The sequence below is a fragment of the Myzus persicae genome, unplaced genomic scaffold, assembly GCF_001856785.1.
Source record: "Myzus persicae strain clone G006 unplaced genomic scaffold, MPER_G0061.0, whole genome shotgun sequence".
NCBI lineage: Eukaryota > Metazoa > Arthropoda > Insecta > Hemiptera > Aphididae > Myzus > Myzus persicae.
The window spans coordinates 650,899-668,605 of NW_019100548.1; the positions used below are offsets into that span (position 1 = coordinate 650,899).

At 38.4% G+C, this 17,707-nt stretch overlaps 1 protein-coding gene across 3 annotated transcripts in view; it reads left to right on the top strand.

The window, feature by feature from the left end:
* Positions 1–12,863, top strand: part of LOC111032061 (protein neuralized) — a 32,440-nt gene extending 19,577 nt beyond the window's left edge. Inside the window, exons 1-6 of one of the 3 annotated variants that reach the window (XM_022312249.1) lie at positions 3,854–4,488; positions 9,502–9,783; positions 9,950–10,205; positions 10,715–11,160; positions 11,534–12,024; positions 12,143–12,863. In XM_022312249.1, the coding sequence (XP_022167941.1) occupies positions 4,323–4,488; positions 9,502–9,783; positions 9,950–10,205; positions 10,715–11,160; positions 11,534–12,024; positions 12,143–12,316 (1,815 nt within the window). In that variant the 5' untranslated portion in view covers positions 3,854–4,322 and the 3' untranslated portion in view covers positions 12,317–12,863. Of the gene's footprint in view, positions 1–3,853; positions 4,489–5,639; positions 5,834–9,501; positions 9,784–9,949; positions 10,206–10,714; positions 11,161–11,533; positions 12,025–12,142 lie in introns of those variants that run through there. The other 2 variants (XM_022312256.1, XM_022312264.1) reach the window with 2 other exon arrangements.
* The last annotated feature ends 4,844 nt before the right edge of the window (positions 12,864–17,707 follow it).

The following is a 17,707-nucleotide window of genomic DNA, read 5'->3' on the forward strand; positions in this document are numbered from 1 at the left end:
CGACTCGGATTTTTACCGTTTCCCACGATCGTCGGTCCTGTATATGCATATATATTATATATATATGTCTGTATGGGTAATCATCATGCGCCCAGCCGCCGCACGTCTTCTGCAACCGACCTATACTTGCACAGCGCGGGGGCGACCCCCCCCACCGCGCCTCGACGACTTTTTAAACTCGGGTTACGTCGCAGTGTATTTCTGTCCAATCGATCGCATTATAATATTATTACTCTCTCAATCTCTCCTACGTCGACGTCGTAGTTCGCCGCGTGTTATATATATATATACCTAATATAATATAGTACACGCGCTTATAGTTTATGTATAATAATAATTGTTGTATCGTCACCGCGCTCGGAAATCGCGACGAATCCATTATCATTAAACCACCGACGATTTGTACGCCTTAGAACAGCTAGGTGGTTGTAGATACAAGTTGTACACTCGTATATATAGCAACATTTTTTGATATATAATTATATTTCAGCGACGGAATCTCCGCTACCGCTGTCGCGTTCGCCGTCGCGCGATTCCTTCATGCGTGGCCCTCACTGCTGCTGCACCGTGACCGTTTCCGGCGGATGTGATTTATCGGGCCGTAAAGAATTTCACAGTCTTTTGCGCTCGTATCTTCGCCCGAGCAGGAAGCCCGAGGTCGTGTGCCCCCCTCCCCCGAATTTGTTTTACTCGTGTTACTGCCTCTGCCGTAGCGAAGATATCGCTATCGCCCCCGGTGTGCATTTAGGTTCGCCGTCCCCGCTAATCGCGCCGCCCGCATCAACAAGTCGGTTTTCGGTTACCGGTGACCGCATTTATAGTACCTATAGGTATCCCGTAACGCACGCGCGTTTATGACATCGTTTATACACCACAAACAGCACGACTACTCCCGACTTGAGGCGGTCGAGGCGGTTCCCTATAGCTGTTACATTGCAGTCCGACTTAAATATTAGATTATATCATACATAATGCCTGTGTACGTGTGTATAACGTATATAATGTGATGGCATAGACGTGGGTAGGTATACTTATGATTCGATGTATATATAGTTCAATCCGCGGCTTAGAGTTAGATTATACGCATAAATAATATATCTATAGAGCTCGACGACCTATTTAAATTGTATATCATAATATTATATACTCGCGCGTGCAGTATAGCACAACTATTGAACTATATAATATCATAATAATACAGGTAAGACTTAAGTATTACTGTCGCCGCGGTGTACGCGTGTCGAAATTATTATGTTATATATTTTTTGTAGCCGCAAACGAATAATGGTTTTGCGTCAACCGTTGCGGAGAAACAAACCCAATATACCACAATAATGCACATTGCTTTGAACCCGCGGCGTTGTAATGTTTTTAATACATTTTTATTTTAATTAGGTCGATTTGTGGTTTATTTCTATCCGGTTATAAACTTAGTTTGAAAATTACTTTGATGAGTTACCATGGTAAATGTCTATGATGTGTATGGCACATTTCAATGATAAACAAAATATTTTAAGCTCTTAGTCCGGAACCAAGGAAATTCCTATGAAACTACTCGAATTCACATCAAGAACAAAACTAATCAATCCTACGTAATAATATAATGTACCTATATTATATACTTCGTGTAGTTTAATTTTTTTGAACATTTTATTTTAATAATGTAGCCTTATTTTAATCAATGATAAATATATGAATAATAATGACCTTTAAGATACCGCGGTAGCTTCTATAATAATGACGATAATAATAATTTTACGATATCGAAATCCAAAAGCATGATGTTCGTTGACAAAATGTTTTATAATATTATTGAATAAGTGTTGAATGTATTTTTTAGTAACTGTTTAATAAAAAAATGTTTGCATCGCTGACCGCTGGTTATATTCTTGATGAATTTTATTTGATAGTTTGTTCGTATTTTTACCAGTACTGAGTGTCAACAATGTCTGTAATTGTTTTTATGATACTAAACTACACGTACAGTAATAATTAATTACAGAGGCTGCGCTGCAATGTCTGTTATAATAAAAAAAAAAATGCCTGAAATAATTCCATTGTGATACAACTATACATGATCGCACAGACTAGACCGTGGGATACAGGAAAATATAGTCGCCATTAAATAATTTTTTTCCTGCTTAATTTCTGTAAGATCAACAGGTGTAATGTATAGAGTAGGTAAAAAGTAATAACTATGTCTGATCGTAATTATTTCTCTGTTGATCCTTATAACCAGTCACCAGATGTACATGTTTAAACGTTTGTATTTTTTGTTGTTTTTTAAGTTGTGACAGGTGTATGTTAAAAATAAAAATTAACATTATATGGGTACTGTTTTTGATGTATTTTTTATGAATTACTTTTGTTTAGTTTGTGGTAAAAGAATTGGTTTCGAGACATTCAAACATACATATAAAATAATTTTTAAAAACAATATTCCTGTTAAATGACTTTATCGTATATCAGTTAGATAAAAATCCAACTGCTCAAATAGATTTTTTTGTACTTTTTTTGCTATGGATGATAACTTTATTTGCCGTCTTGGCTATTGACTCATAGTCTATAGGTCATCATTTAGATGAAACGATCGTCTACGCGATTGTACAAATATTTAAGCACACAAAAACGATAGATTAGATTCCTAATGTGTATAGATAGTTACTAGTTAGATATTATATCAATACATTTCATGATGTTTAACGACTAAGTAATAAACTAATAGTCGCATGAAAAAAATTGGTCATTGAAGTAAGTTGTCACAGAAAAGATGATTTCCAAATTCAAACCAGTAAAATGCTTACTACTATAATACTAACTACATACAAAGAAAATTAATGGGTTTTTAACGAATGTAAAAATGTGTACGGCATATTGTTCAATCGTGAAGTCAATTATTAGACTGTGAATACAGAATGGGTGGTCTGTACGGTTATTTGAGTCGTCGACTCATCAGTAGGTGTCCTCGTTTGTTCACGTTTCGGTTATCATTATATCATTATTATTGACAATGTAATAGATTGTTATGGTATTACCATGTACGAGTATAATTGTTTACGATATATTCGATTGTTATAATATTGTCGTTCAAATACTGGGTAATTACAAAATCAATTGGATAAGTGACCAATATAATTATTGGCGAATCACCGTATACTGCCGGAAAACATTAATTATGAATAGATAATAATTATCAGCTGTTATTACTCATTTTCTCGATAGTCGTTAACGCACTACCGACGGTAGTCGTCTTCAATGTTCTTCGAAGCAATTGCTGTATTTTTTTTCAAAAAATTCACTGCATCATATTATATTATACATTTTATACTGTCGGGATTTGAAAGCGACGAAACCTGTTGGCCTGTTGTTCTTTTGTGAAAACCTTTGAAATTCGCGCATTGTCGGAAACGATTGTTGTGAGAGTCGTAAGACGCACGCCATCATCGTCGTCGTCGTATCGCAATAATTGCCCGTAGCAGGTCCTCCCAAGAAACCAAATCGTCTTTACACGTCTCCCAGGGGGTAGCATTGATATGACGGAGTACGTGTACAAGACGTTATGTATATGCCTTTTTTTACGACGGTCGGCTGGTCTCATTGTTTCGGTCAAAAGACGTACACGCTTCGGTCGCGCGCGCTCCGGTGTTTCCTCCTCTTCCCGTTTCGTTCCCTCTCACCGCCCATTATTCGCGCGCCAGGTGAAAACGTTCTTCCATATACTATTACGTATATAATTATAATTCCCGTATTACGATACGCACTTTATAGTTTATAATATTATATTATAAATTATGTATTTATGTATATACGCGACGTGCTTGGCGGCGGCGTATCGCCGCCGCCGTAGTCTCGTGTTCGACGGCGCTGCACCACCTGCGCGCTAGTACTTGCCCCCCACCACTGCACCGCCGGGTGAGCAGATGTCGCCCGCGGGAGACGCGTGCCCTCACACCGTACTGCGGGCGGTCGCTCGCTTTCGGCAGCATTGCAGCAACACTCGGCAGTTCCTTTCCGGAGCCGATCACGTTCAGTACGCGTTCGCTCCTCGTTGCGTTCACCGTTCCGGTATTATTCGTAACGACGGCAGTGATAAATACTATTTATCGCTATCTTATCCACCTCACGCTAAACAAGTTTATAAATTATATTATTATTAAAAATCCTCAGTACACGTGTGTTTAGATTTATTAATAATTCGTTCAATTGTCATCGTCATCCGACCGTGTTGTATTACGTATAAGATATCGCACGCGACGACGCTTATCCGCCGCCGTCGCCACTTTGTGTTAAGAGATCATCGCGCACGCACAAAATCCCGCTAAATGGGTGTACTGGGCAACGCCGACAACTGCAGCAACAACGTCAACCTCAGCAGGTCCGTCGCTGTAGCTCCCGAACCGCCTTGTCAGTGTACCGTAGACCATTTCTTGGCACCGCTCAAGTTCAAAATGAAGGGTCTCAAAAAAATCCGCAAGAAAATCGGTCTGGGTATGTGTCATCAATCATCGCATTACGATATTATTTTTGATTAGTAATTATATTTAGTCATAGAAATACGGTCGCCCCCCGTTTTCCGACTCTCTCGGTCGTGCACGCAACGGCCGTGTTCACACGATAATTTCACTGAACACTGTTCTAGATGAATTGAGTGAAGTGAGATCACGTTTAACAAATATAGGAAAAACAGGAAAGAATAACGTACAGGCCGTAAGTCTCTTTTGCCGCCGTCGCATGTATTAATATTACGCCGGCGCCACCGACGTGTTAATTGCCCTGGCCGTGTACGGCACGTCGTCGTCCGCCGCGGTCGTTAATAATAATAATAATAATAATAACAACAAACTGTCGGCGGACTTCATTCCTTTGACTGGCCGAAATTAACGCGACTCGTCAATTACTGTCGTCGACCGTCTTGTAATTATATTTGTGGCACCCGTCTCGTCGTCGTTACAATTTATTGTATAATACGGTGTACGCAATGGTGTCCCGGGGGAGCATTTTCTGGATGTCGCAGTGGTTTCATAATGAATACTGTCCACCACGTCACGAACGCATTATCTTCGAGAGAGGGTGTGCAGCGTTCTCCGCGGCCACTCGCACTCGCTCGTAGATGTCACATAATATTATATATAAGTAGGGTATGTCTGGCGGATTTGACTGCCTATCATTGAAATCGTAATTTAAAATTTAAATCGTAACATCCTCTCCAAACGCGCTCACCCAGTCACCCCCGTGTACTTATAAATGTACTGTAAAACGCACGATCGCATGTCGCTCGCCGCAGCGTGTATATATGTTGTGCGATACGCCCCCGCGGGTTTGGTTTTCTCTCGACTTTTCGCCCTTGTCCGCCGAGAGCAAAGCCGCCGGTACGACCGCGGCGATGTACACCCTCGGGGACGCGACGCCAATACAGGGATTAACGGCCTTGTCAGCGGCGGCGGCGGTCCATCGCAAGTGCCGACCGAGAATAGCTACAGATGGCCGGCGTTCCCACGGGGGTCGACACTGTATACATAATACGATAATGCCCTCGGGTCGCCGAACCCTGCACCACCCCACGGTGATTTGCGCGCACCGCGAAAAAACCGTTACGTTTTTCGGCCCCGCAGCGTCCCATTCGCCCCGTCGTCGTTTTTTCCATGACCGCGAGGCATGCAACAACGACAATAATAATAATATTACTAGTGCCGCTGCCAGACGCTTATACAATAGGTACGTAGGTGTAATAATAAACGACGGACGAACGGATTTTCGGCGATCGCGGATCGAACGGCAGCTGACGAACGACAGGCGATGATGCTGTTAAACGACACCGACGACGATGACGGCCGTAAGCGACGTGCATATTTTATATTTTTATTCTTGTAATGCCCTCGTTGCACACAAAAAAAATGATCACATTTATTGGACCACTAAATCTTGTCAATCAGTTCACTGTCGATTCGTTCAAATATTATATTATGTTTAGTGCGACGCGGGATTAATATTAATAATAATGATTAATAATTATTACAGTGGACGATACGGAGACTACTACGATATCGGTCCACCTTGGTAATCCCGGGTTATATTTTGGTTTTCGACCGATTCGCCGTATATATAGGTATATAGGCTCGCGCACGATAATATCATATTATAGTAGTTAGTCAATCAATATTATCATCGATTTAATGTTGGCGTCGACCGCTGTGCGCGGGGATTAAAAACGTGACGGCCCTCTCCCGGCACAAACGGTGCAGTGTAGGTACGTCTCCGCGTAATGATCGCATATGTATCACGATTCACGGTGCAGTGCAAAAGCGCACAACAGTGTACCGATAATGGGTATTGAGCCTATACGACGTCGTTGCGTAAATAATACGACGGAAGAACACCGACGGACGAGTGTACCTACATATATACAATATATACGTATACCGGCGTAGTAAATTTTATGTCGTACCGTTTTGGCCGTCCGCCGCTCGCTCGGCGCGCGCAGAGTGACATCATTCCGTTCTCACGGTTTATTATGACTACTATTACTATTATTATTTTTTATTTTTTTTTATTATTCGTAACCGCCCGTGCCTGATACGCATACACAAAAAGCGCCGCAGTAAGGCCGACGTGATCCATTTAAATGCGCGCGGTGGCCGCTGCGGTTTTCCGATATAGTGTGATGACATTTGTAATGCGATGCGATTATTAAATTATAATATTGTTGTCGTCATTATCACTCGAAAATTGTACCGATAACAGAATAATGTGCTTTCGACGTTATCTATATCACCGCGCGCACGGGACCCCGGGGTCCCTACAGCCGGGGGGGGGGGGGGGGTTGGCAGAGTTAGGAGGACGAGACGGCCTGACCTCAGCCTTTGCTCGCGGTTAAATAAAAATATACCCGCGTGATATGGTTGTCTCGACACACAATCACCGCGCGCAACAAACCCATACCGATAAATAATGTGAAACTATCGATTCCGATGGGGGGTCACATCAATACGATATTGGTGAATGTCCCGAGGCGCCATACGTAAATAATATAGAGCTAGGTGCCAAAAATCGTATGGACGGAAATAAAACTGGTTTGTAAATCGGCCGGCTATCGTGGGCGGCGGTGATACACATACGCGATTGCGTTCATATTTTCATAGGTGTTTTGATTACTATTTTACTTTCGCACTTTTCAAGAACAATAATACCTCACCGTGATTGTTTCCGGTCTCTCTCTCTCTCTCCTGAACTCGGAGTTCCATCTCCCCCCCCCTCGTTATTTGCAAAACGACCGCCGTGACGATGCTCCTGCGCAGCTGAAGCGTATATTATATTGTTGTGCCCCGCGATCGTGTCGTGTTTAAACGTCGTCGTCGTCGTCGTCTTTGACGCTCTATACGAATTCGGACTTCCGGCGGACGTGCGCGAGAACCAGCCGCGGTTGTGCGCGATGGGCGGGCGGGCGGGACACCGGAAACCGCGCGCCCCGCTCACACAATAAGACCCCGGCCCCCCTCACGCGAGCCGCGCGATTGTAATACGAAATTTTCTAGTGCACAAGACCGGATCGTCTCCGTTTCCTCTCTTGTTGCGCTCGTAATAATAATATAATATTATAATTTTTTTTCACTATATAGGTTGGTTTTTTCACGTCTCTCTCCCTCTCCCCCTCTGACTATCACTCTCTCTCTCTCTCTCTCTCTCTCTCTCGACCATCTTGCGGGTTTTGTCTTTCGATCGTTCGCCCGCCCGCGAACAATGCGACCGAGTAATCGAAACGCTCTCATTATATACATATATATATAGTTGGGTAGGTACTTGCGATGTGTATATCGTCTATTCTGCGTACTACGCACAGTATTATTTGTATATATACTTGACGTGGAGGTATACGATAACTCGCGGGCCTCAGCCCCTTCGCCATCCACCGCCGCCTACACTGCAGTTCTCGAGCCTCCGACTTGTGCGTGATGCTCGTCAAAGTTCCCGTTATAATAACGTGCGTGTTCTGCGCGCAACGATATTATTATAATTCATATCGTATTATCACGGATTATGATATTATTAAATAATGTACCTAGTGCCTACACACACACACACACACACACACACACACACACACACACACATACACACACACACACACATCCATGTATATATTATAATAATACGCGAATTCGTATGCATATAATAATATGTATGTGTAGGAACCTCCTATAATATAATATATGTCTCCGTCTGCAGAAAACGTAAAATTGTTTTTTATGATATTCGTATCGTATATGATATTATGACGTTCTCAACCGATTTAGTGGGCCGTTTTCCCTGCTTTTTCTTCGCGTTGTTTACAGTCATTCGGTTATCGTCGTAAACCCACACTCCAAGACGTCGTCGCCGCGTCGTGTCTGTAAACGTTAGACCTTAGTTCGTATATTATTATGATAATAACCCTTTTTACGTGCCCGCTTAAACCACCGGATATACGAATCACTAACGCGCGTTCAACCACCTGGCAACCACACATGCGAAACGTACTACTACTGCTACTACTACGGTTCACGGTCTGTCGGGGGAAAATTAAATATAAATAATAATGTAATCTACACAGACGAAACCCGCAAACCGTAATATCTGAGTTACCGCTACCGAGTGTAGTTTTTTTTGTCTATCAGATTTCATTTCATTTTGGCTCGGTCTGACATGACAGTCCGATTCGAATCTTTCTGTAAAAAATATAATATTATATGCGTTTGTCGAATCAGAAAACGTCGGCGGCGGCGGCGGCGTCTTTCTGGTTTTTGTACTCGAGCACCACGATTCTGTAATATTATTGTGTAATTAAAATAATATAATCGAGGACGTTCATAAAGAAAAACGAATTTCATTTACGACTGGGACCGAAAAACTACTCGATTCCGGCTTTATTATACATCGTGTACTGTTGGTCCTCTGCCCGTCATCTCATTGTTCCATTTATGACATGTCACATTCGACTACCCCACGGCCATCGGCGGCCGCTTTTCATGTGCATTGTCGCGGTCATCGTACGTATAATACGCAGTCACTATGTGTAGGGTTTCATTGTCCCGCACCAATCGTAATGGCATGCCTATATATGTATATATATATATATATTTAATAATAATAATATTATGATATATACGTACGAAACACATTTTTATAATAACCGTACGTCGTCGTCGTGGGAAACTCGACCGTGACAATCGCCGAATGAAAGAAACTCGACGATTCCTCACTTCATATACCCACACTGCCCCACACAAACACACACACACACCCACATGCATTCATATATATAGGGGACACAATATGATTGTTAAACCTACTTGTGAATTTGTCGTAGGCACCTAGATTAAATAATAAAAATATTAATTATAATCGTACCTGATGTAGTCTCGCAGTGCGCGCTGTAGAACAACGACATATTATCGTCGCACACACATATACGCACGGTGTTGTTTATCATTGTCGCTAACGGTTTTGCTTTTTGTTCGTTTACAGCACCGAAATCGGGCACCGGCACCGTCAACCCTAACCTGCCGCCACTGAGGTTCCACAACGTGCACGGCGAAAATGTCCGGCTATACAAGGACGGGTTCGTCGCCAGAAGGGTGGACAGCTTTTGCAAGGGGGTGGCATTCAGCAGTCGGCCGGTGGCTATCAACGAAAAAGTATACATCAAGTTCCTGGAGATATCCGACAACTGGAGCGGTGTACTCCGGTTCGGTTTCACCAGCGAAGACCCTTCGAACGTCAAGAAAGTGCCGAAATACGCTTGTCCCGGTGAGTGATCGGTATAATAATAACTGTTATTTGTTTTTATAATAATATTATGTGCCCACCACGTGAAGAAGACACCACGTGATCACCATCTATTCACCTAGACGCATAATATTATCTTTATTTCGATGTCTTTACTTATTTTCGATTTTCTCTCTTGTCCCCCCAGATCTGACCAGCAAATCGGGATTCTGGGCGAAAGCGCTCAGCGAACGGCACGCGGTCCAAGACGGTTTGTTATTTTTCTACGTAGACGCAGGCGGTGACGTGCACTACGGCCTCAACGGCGAGTCCAAAGGCGTGTTCATGCAGGGCATTGACACCAGGTCGCCTCTGTGGGTGCTGTTGGACATTTACGGCAATTCCACCATCGTCGAGTTCCTCGATTGCCGTCCGCAGTTGAACAACAACCGGATATCCAGAAGGTACGTGTGTTCATAGACTGCTGTCACGTCCTATAATTATATACTATTGTGGAACGAACACACTTATACGACACCTCATCGCACGAAAATCGATTGAATTCGTTTTGCGGTACCCATATAAACCGATCGCGAGTAGATATTTTGGTGGTTTTACACACGTGTAACGCCGGGAACCAACAGGTTTAAATTTGAAGAGGGGGGGAGGGGGCATCAAACAATGGAGTAATCTGTCGGGCAGTATATGTAAAAATCTAAACTATCGTTTTCAAATCCATATTACACTCCACAACAACGATCGACCTGTGGTGTATAATTTAAAAACATTTTTTTTTCCAATTAATTTAATACCCACCCCCACCCTTCTATTTGATATTATACTTGGAAACTATGCATGCGAAACCGTCCGTTTATCGATGTTTGAATGTCTTGTACTTCCGATATACCTACCTCACAATAATATTTTATAATTGATGTGCAAAATACTAACTTCCGTTTTTTTCCTCTTTTAGCGATGAACTGGAAATCTCCTCTCAGATGTCCGCCGTGACCGTGTCGTCGGCAGTTGTTCCGTCTCCGCCGCGCGTCCAATCCGCAGACAACGTGGAGCCGCTGGGACTGGTGCGCAAGGGCCGGCACGTGATGATCAGCATGAAAGACGGTGTGCCGTGCGTGGGCACCAGGCTGTCGACCGCCTTCTTCCAGGGTTACACGTTTACGAAACGGCCGCTGCAGATCGGCGAGAAATACCTGGTGCAGATCACCAAGACCAGTCAGCTGTACGTGGGCAGCCTGTCGTTCGGCGTCACGTGCTGCGACCCGAGCACCATCGGCATCGGCGAACTGCCCGACGACCCCAACCAGCTGGTCGACCGGCGCGAGTACTGGGTCATGAGCAGGAACGTCGCGGAAGACACCAAACCCGGCGACGTGCTGATATTCTCCATCAACAACAACGGTACATAACAACATTAATTACGTGTAGACTGTAGAGCGATATTATTTAATGAGGCGTAGGTATTACCGAAAACGGCTAAGCTCACAATAATCGACTGGATTATTGATTTATTTATTTCATTCTCCTGGGAAGATAACGTCAAAAACCAAGGTTTTATTAAGGATGTTATACAATTTCAATACCATTTTAAATTGATCAAATAACAATAGAATATTGTGATGAAATAAAATAACCGTGTGGGTGAAGCTGTTCTGGTATCAGCTCTCCGCTCCTCAATGGCCTCATAAATAATATATTTAAAACGCATCGTAGGGATCGTGATGCCTTGCCCGTAAACAGGACTTAACGGTTAGTGTTTTTTTTTCTGTTCCAGGCGAAGTGTTGTGCAGCAAAAACGGAAACGCGGAAATCGTGCTGATGTGCGTTGACCACTCACAAATGCTGTGGGGCGTGTTCGACATATACGGTACGACCACTCAGATCGTCGTGTCGAAAATGTTGGCCAGGCCGTCCATGGGCTGCTCCCCGAACTCGATCGTCCACTCTTCACCGCAACCGTCTACCTCCTACGAGACGGTCTCGGCTGTTCCGCCGACCGTGTGCTATGCGCCGCAGCAGCAACCGATGGTCCGGTCCAACATCCTGGAAGTGAACACCGACGCCAACGGCGGCACAGTGCTCATCGTCAACCTACCCGCCGCTCAGAACAATCAGATGTGCCATCCGTCGCCGGCCCTGTCTCAGGCGTCTTCCGGCATGCAGCATCATCAGCAAATCGCTGCCAGACCGCCGTCAGTCACCATCCAACAGATACAACCAAGACAGCAAGCTCCGGTTGTCGCCCAACAACCACATCTTCCAGAGGTAAGATTGACAACCTGACCCAACGTTATCTTGTGCTCGTATGATGATGACATTGGAGCACAAATATTTATGTCTTTGAGTAACTCATGGGTAATAATTGACATTTTTTTCCCCTCAGCAATTACCTTCCGGCGAAGGAGAATGTTCGATTTGTTTTGAAAGAGCAGTCGACTGTGCTTTGTACACATGCGGTCATCTTTGCATGTGCTACGAATGCGCTAAGAAGCAGTGGGTGCGTTTAGGCCGTTGTCCAATTTGCCGTGCTGTCATTAAGGACGTTATTAAGATATAAAAATAAATATTGTCTTCCTTGGTTTTTCTGTTATTCTGTTAGGGCATTTTCGTTAACTCTTTTTTTTTAATTATTATTATTGTAAATAACTATTGCCAAACAATTGCTAATTAAAATAGTTTTCATCAGTCATTTTTAATATTATATAATGTTATCAATTGTTTTTTTTTTTTTTTTTAATTTTTATGTGACCGTCTTGTCAGTTATATCGGTTGATTGGAATACATTTATATTTATATATATATTTTTAACTTCATATTCTTACAAACTAGTTTTTTTATATAAATTGTATTAACATAATCCATATTTTAACAGATAGAAAAAAAATGACTGATTTTATTCAATAATTATTTTAGGTGTAAGCACCGGGTGTGCACAATGGTAAGCCAGGAAGACTGGCTTTTTTTGTAAAATTAAGTTTTATTATTGTTGTTATTGTTATATAGACATAATTATTGTACTGTATATTTAATAAAATATTGGTTATTAAAATTAAGTAAGGGAAATTAAAACGATTCCCCTTGAATTGTTTTGATACTTTATTGAACTACAGGCCGTTCTAGTCAATAGTCAGTTAGGGCTGGTTTCTTTATCAAATTTGTATTTTAATAATTTATTGTAGGCATAAACATTGTTGTAGTATTATGCTAAGGTAAACATATATTTTTTCTAAGTCATAATTTAATGTAATAATATAGTCATGATATTTTACTGGACACCACATATGTGGTTGTACAATAATTTACAATATGTATACCTATGCATCACAAATGTGATAATTGTAAATATCACAATAATTAATAGAACAATATTGTACCAAATTAACTCTGAATAATATGTAATGATGTACTTTTCTTTTTTATCATTTACACTTTTACACTTTTAATTAACAAGTGAAAACAGAAAAAATAAAGTTTAATACTTATTACTATGTGCGGTTTTTGAGTTTATCCAATTCTTATATTATGTTCCTTTTGTATTATCAGATAATGTAATATTATGCTACCAAATGATTGTTTGGAATTCTTCTAACAATGTGTTAAGTGTTTTGAAAACGAAAACTATTATTATTTGTTCATTTAATGCCTTAATTGTCATTTTTTTACAAGATTATTATTTAACATTGGTAGAACTTATATTATACACAATGAAAAATATTTGACGGCGATAAATTAGTTCAAAACAATTTTTTATATTAGGATCACAGAACTAAATCAAAAATTATAATTCATATGATTGTTGACATAGCTTTCTGTGCATATGCTGATTGTGGCTAAAGGAAATAATGTGGGTGGAGATATCAAACACTAAAGAAGGAATGGTTTCTGGAGAAGTATGCAGAAACAAGAATAATATTTATACTGAATAGAAGATCGGGTGCCTCGGATGCTTCATTAAGCAGAGATGTAATAAAATTTATGTCAGCGCCAGAATGCCGTGAACCAATTTGAATAATAATTTTTAAAATATCGCATAAAAGGGAGTAGTCATGAGGAATAATTATTTAGTACTAAAATTATTTGTGACTTAAACTTATCGTACATTAAACTAATTAAAATATTTAATCATGTAAATGTAATATCAGGCTTTCATTAAAAAAATAATGATTTCATATCATTTCAGCAAATCAACAAATCAACCATCAAGATCAATTGTTGCCGGGATAGTAATATTATATTGTGTTACTTTCAATACCTAGTTCATAATTTTGGAAAAAACAATTTTACCATAAAATGTATATCATGCTATGTCAGTTTAATTTATGGAATTGTATTTTATTGTTTAGTTAAAATATCACATTCTGTTTTTTTTTTTTAGTCACACCTACAAACCCACAATAGTACAATACATTATTAATTTAAAACAAAACAATTTTTCTTAATAAGAAATATTTAGGTTAAATATGCCTTGATTACTGCTGACAGCAAACTTTTTTAGGTGGTACCTACTACTAGGAATATGACACTTACTCAAAAATATTTTACTTAATACTTTTTTATTTGAGTGAGTAACAGACTTAAATTATTATTGACAACTTTTATGAAAAGAAAACAATCAATTTAATTTAAGCATATTGCAATTTTTAGATTCTCAGATAAATTAATATTTATTCTTTAAAACGAAGTGTATCCCTATGATTATAGAATAATAATAATAATAATATCTACAATTTTAAATTCAAAGCCTTACACGGATAAGCTGTCTAATAAAGTAAGTTCAGTAGGTTATAGGTCCCTTTAAGTTATACCTTGTTATGGACCCAAAAACAGGTTGCCCGCCTACCCAATCCGGGCTTGCCTATAACCTATTTAATTGTTTTCAATCGGCTTTTACTGACTATACTTTGAATTTATCAATAATTTAGCGTTATAACCTTTCGGTTTTTAAAGTTCTATAAACTATTAACGAGCTTGTAGAGCTAGCTTGTGGCTTTCTAGGTACCCACGTAAATGTTTCTCATGGTACATGTTAATATATTATGTTTTCAACATTAGTGTTTACTTTAAGCTCTTGTAATAAATTTTTAAATTAATAAATTCGTTAGTAGGTAGCGCATATTTCTATTTCTATTTTAATTATAATTTATAACTTATAAGCAACGTTACATGATGAAATAAATATAATGCATATATCTACCTACCTACCTACTAGAGAGTTATTAAATTTAATTTTACCTACCTTTCGCATCGAATATTTCAATACTTTCATAATATACTGAAGTAGTGAGGTAAGTACCTAATGAATAATGGTTCAGCTAAATTAAATTAAATTAATAACATTTTTGACTGAAAAATCATAAGTTAATATTACTTAATTGCCAAGTTAACATAGGTAAGATAAGTATTTTTTTTTTATTAGCTTTTAATAAAAAAACTATAATAGCTCGACAGTTAATACAGAAGAGAAGTCTTTATCATGGACAAATATTTAACTTATAATGGTCAACGGTCTACAATATGAATGTAGAGTTGGTAGATATAATGTACGATAGCACCCACAACTGGGAGAGGGGCCATACCCTCTTTTTTTGGCCAATGTTTGTATATGGTAGATATGTGTTTATAAATATTTTTAAAAGCTATCTTTTTTCAATCAAGGAAATCATTGATTACTAAATAGTAAATATTAATATGATAGAAATTATTGTAAGAATTAAAGCATGTTATATTACGGTTCTAAACGTATATTTCTGTGGTTTCACATAAAATAGATAAAAAATAAGTGAGACTGATTAATTATATGATTGTTTTTCAGTCCTCTTATGTTCGTGTCATATTCGAGTTATATTGTCGCAGGGACTGTAATTCTGTATGCATGTTTAATATAGTATATAAATATAAAATGATACACGTAGGTAAGCCCAAATGTGTTTGATAAAATAATTTTATAGATAAGTCGGTGGTTACCTAGTACCTACTTATTATCATCAATTTTTTTTTATATTATACACCTCGACTGCGTGGCCATTAGCATCTAAAATAATTACATTACGTCGTAGAATATATATATATATATAATAGTATTTACATAATTTGTAGCCGAACTTGGACTATTTGTAATTGGATTGTCATAATTGTATAGTCAAAAAGGTTTTTTTTTTATAAATCGGCTATTTTAATGAATCGAATGTGTTTTCTACCTTCTTCCTGTCATACTATAATATGCTACCACGCTAAATCATTCTTTAACGATTCAAATGTATATTGATGATTGATACACCTATGATATAAAATGCATATGTATATACATTTTCGTAAATTCTGTATTTTGTAGTAATAAGTAAATAGGTTCTTATACAGTAAAACAAATTATTACCAACCCAGTATTTTAATTTACAGTACTTTTACAGTACCTACTTTACGAAATAAAAAAATAATCCATTTATTAATTTTCATTAATTTTTTCAGGTAATTGGTGTATGGTTGTACGTTGGTTATCTTACACCAAAAGCAGCAAGCGTGAAAAACTCAATGGCGTACCTCACAGTTTTTATGACCGCGGGAGACTTGATATTTTGATTTTTTTCATCCCTGAATCATTTCAACCTCACCACAATACTATACACAATATTTATGAAGGTTTAAAATAAATAATAAATATATAAAATCTAATATATTATGTATGATATATGTAGAGCATTAAAAAATAAAAATAAAATAACAAACATTTGAATTGAAAAGAATACATTAGGCAGGTACCTACCTATTTGAGATATTTTAAGATGTAAAATTACTTAGTTGTAATTTATCAATACCTAGAACTAATTATTCAATGCAAAACAATATATAGATTTAATTAACGCTATTAATTAATTAATTAATGCAATTACCTACATATACTATGTCTTTATTAATGTCAAATATGTAACTAATTTACATATGCGTTTTTAGGCCGTTCTTGAGCACAGCCGTTGTTTTAATCTACAGCATACGATTAGAAATAAAAGCAAATTGACCAAAATGCGATATTAGGTCAAAGTTAAAAAAAAAAATAGTGAAAATTATTTGTACATTAATTAGGTATACAACAATAGTAACGAATCGCATTCAAATTAATACCACGAAATGCTTAGATAATCATTTAATTTCGTTATTTTCAAAACTTATATAGAACCCATCGTTTCACTGCTTATTAATCATGGTAAATTATAATGCGACGTACATATATCTGATAAACAATTACTAAACTTACAATGATGGAAAACATTTATAAAAATTAAATTTCCTTATATCTCACATATTATTATAATATAATTAATGGATTATTATTAAAAAAAAATGTATTATACGGGCCCCGAAGAGTGGATGCACCCCCCCCCCAAATACTACAGAAACGCTAAAGGTCAAACGCGAGGAATTCGACTCGTATTTTTTTTGTTTCCCGCGGTCACCACGATCATTGGAAAATTAAGTGAAAATAAGAAATTGTATAATGTATGATAGGTATCTATCTATAGCAAAACATTAATTTTTTTTTATTGGAACTAAAATAATATCTAATGAATAATTAAATTACTTAAATATTTTAATAATACGTAATGTGTCACATGATGGTCTGAATGAGTACAGTCATAAAACATTTGAGTATAATTTTTTTTTTTAATAAGTTTGTTTGTGCAGCTGTTTTAGTATAATAAACTATTTTATATGTTTGGCCCAGTTTGTGTTTGACATGCTTGCGTCTTGCTCCGATCAAAATATAGCCATTTTAACAAACAACAAAGCATCTGAAATGAGCTGTGTAAAAGTATATATCTTGAGCATAAATAATAAAATATCAAACGCATAAATTATTCCTTATGATTTTATACGGGAAACTTTGAACGCCCATAAGACATCGGCCAGACACTCACCCACACACCTAACTTTTGAATACTGAAGTTCAATAGAT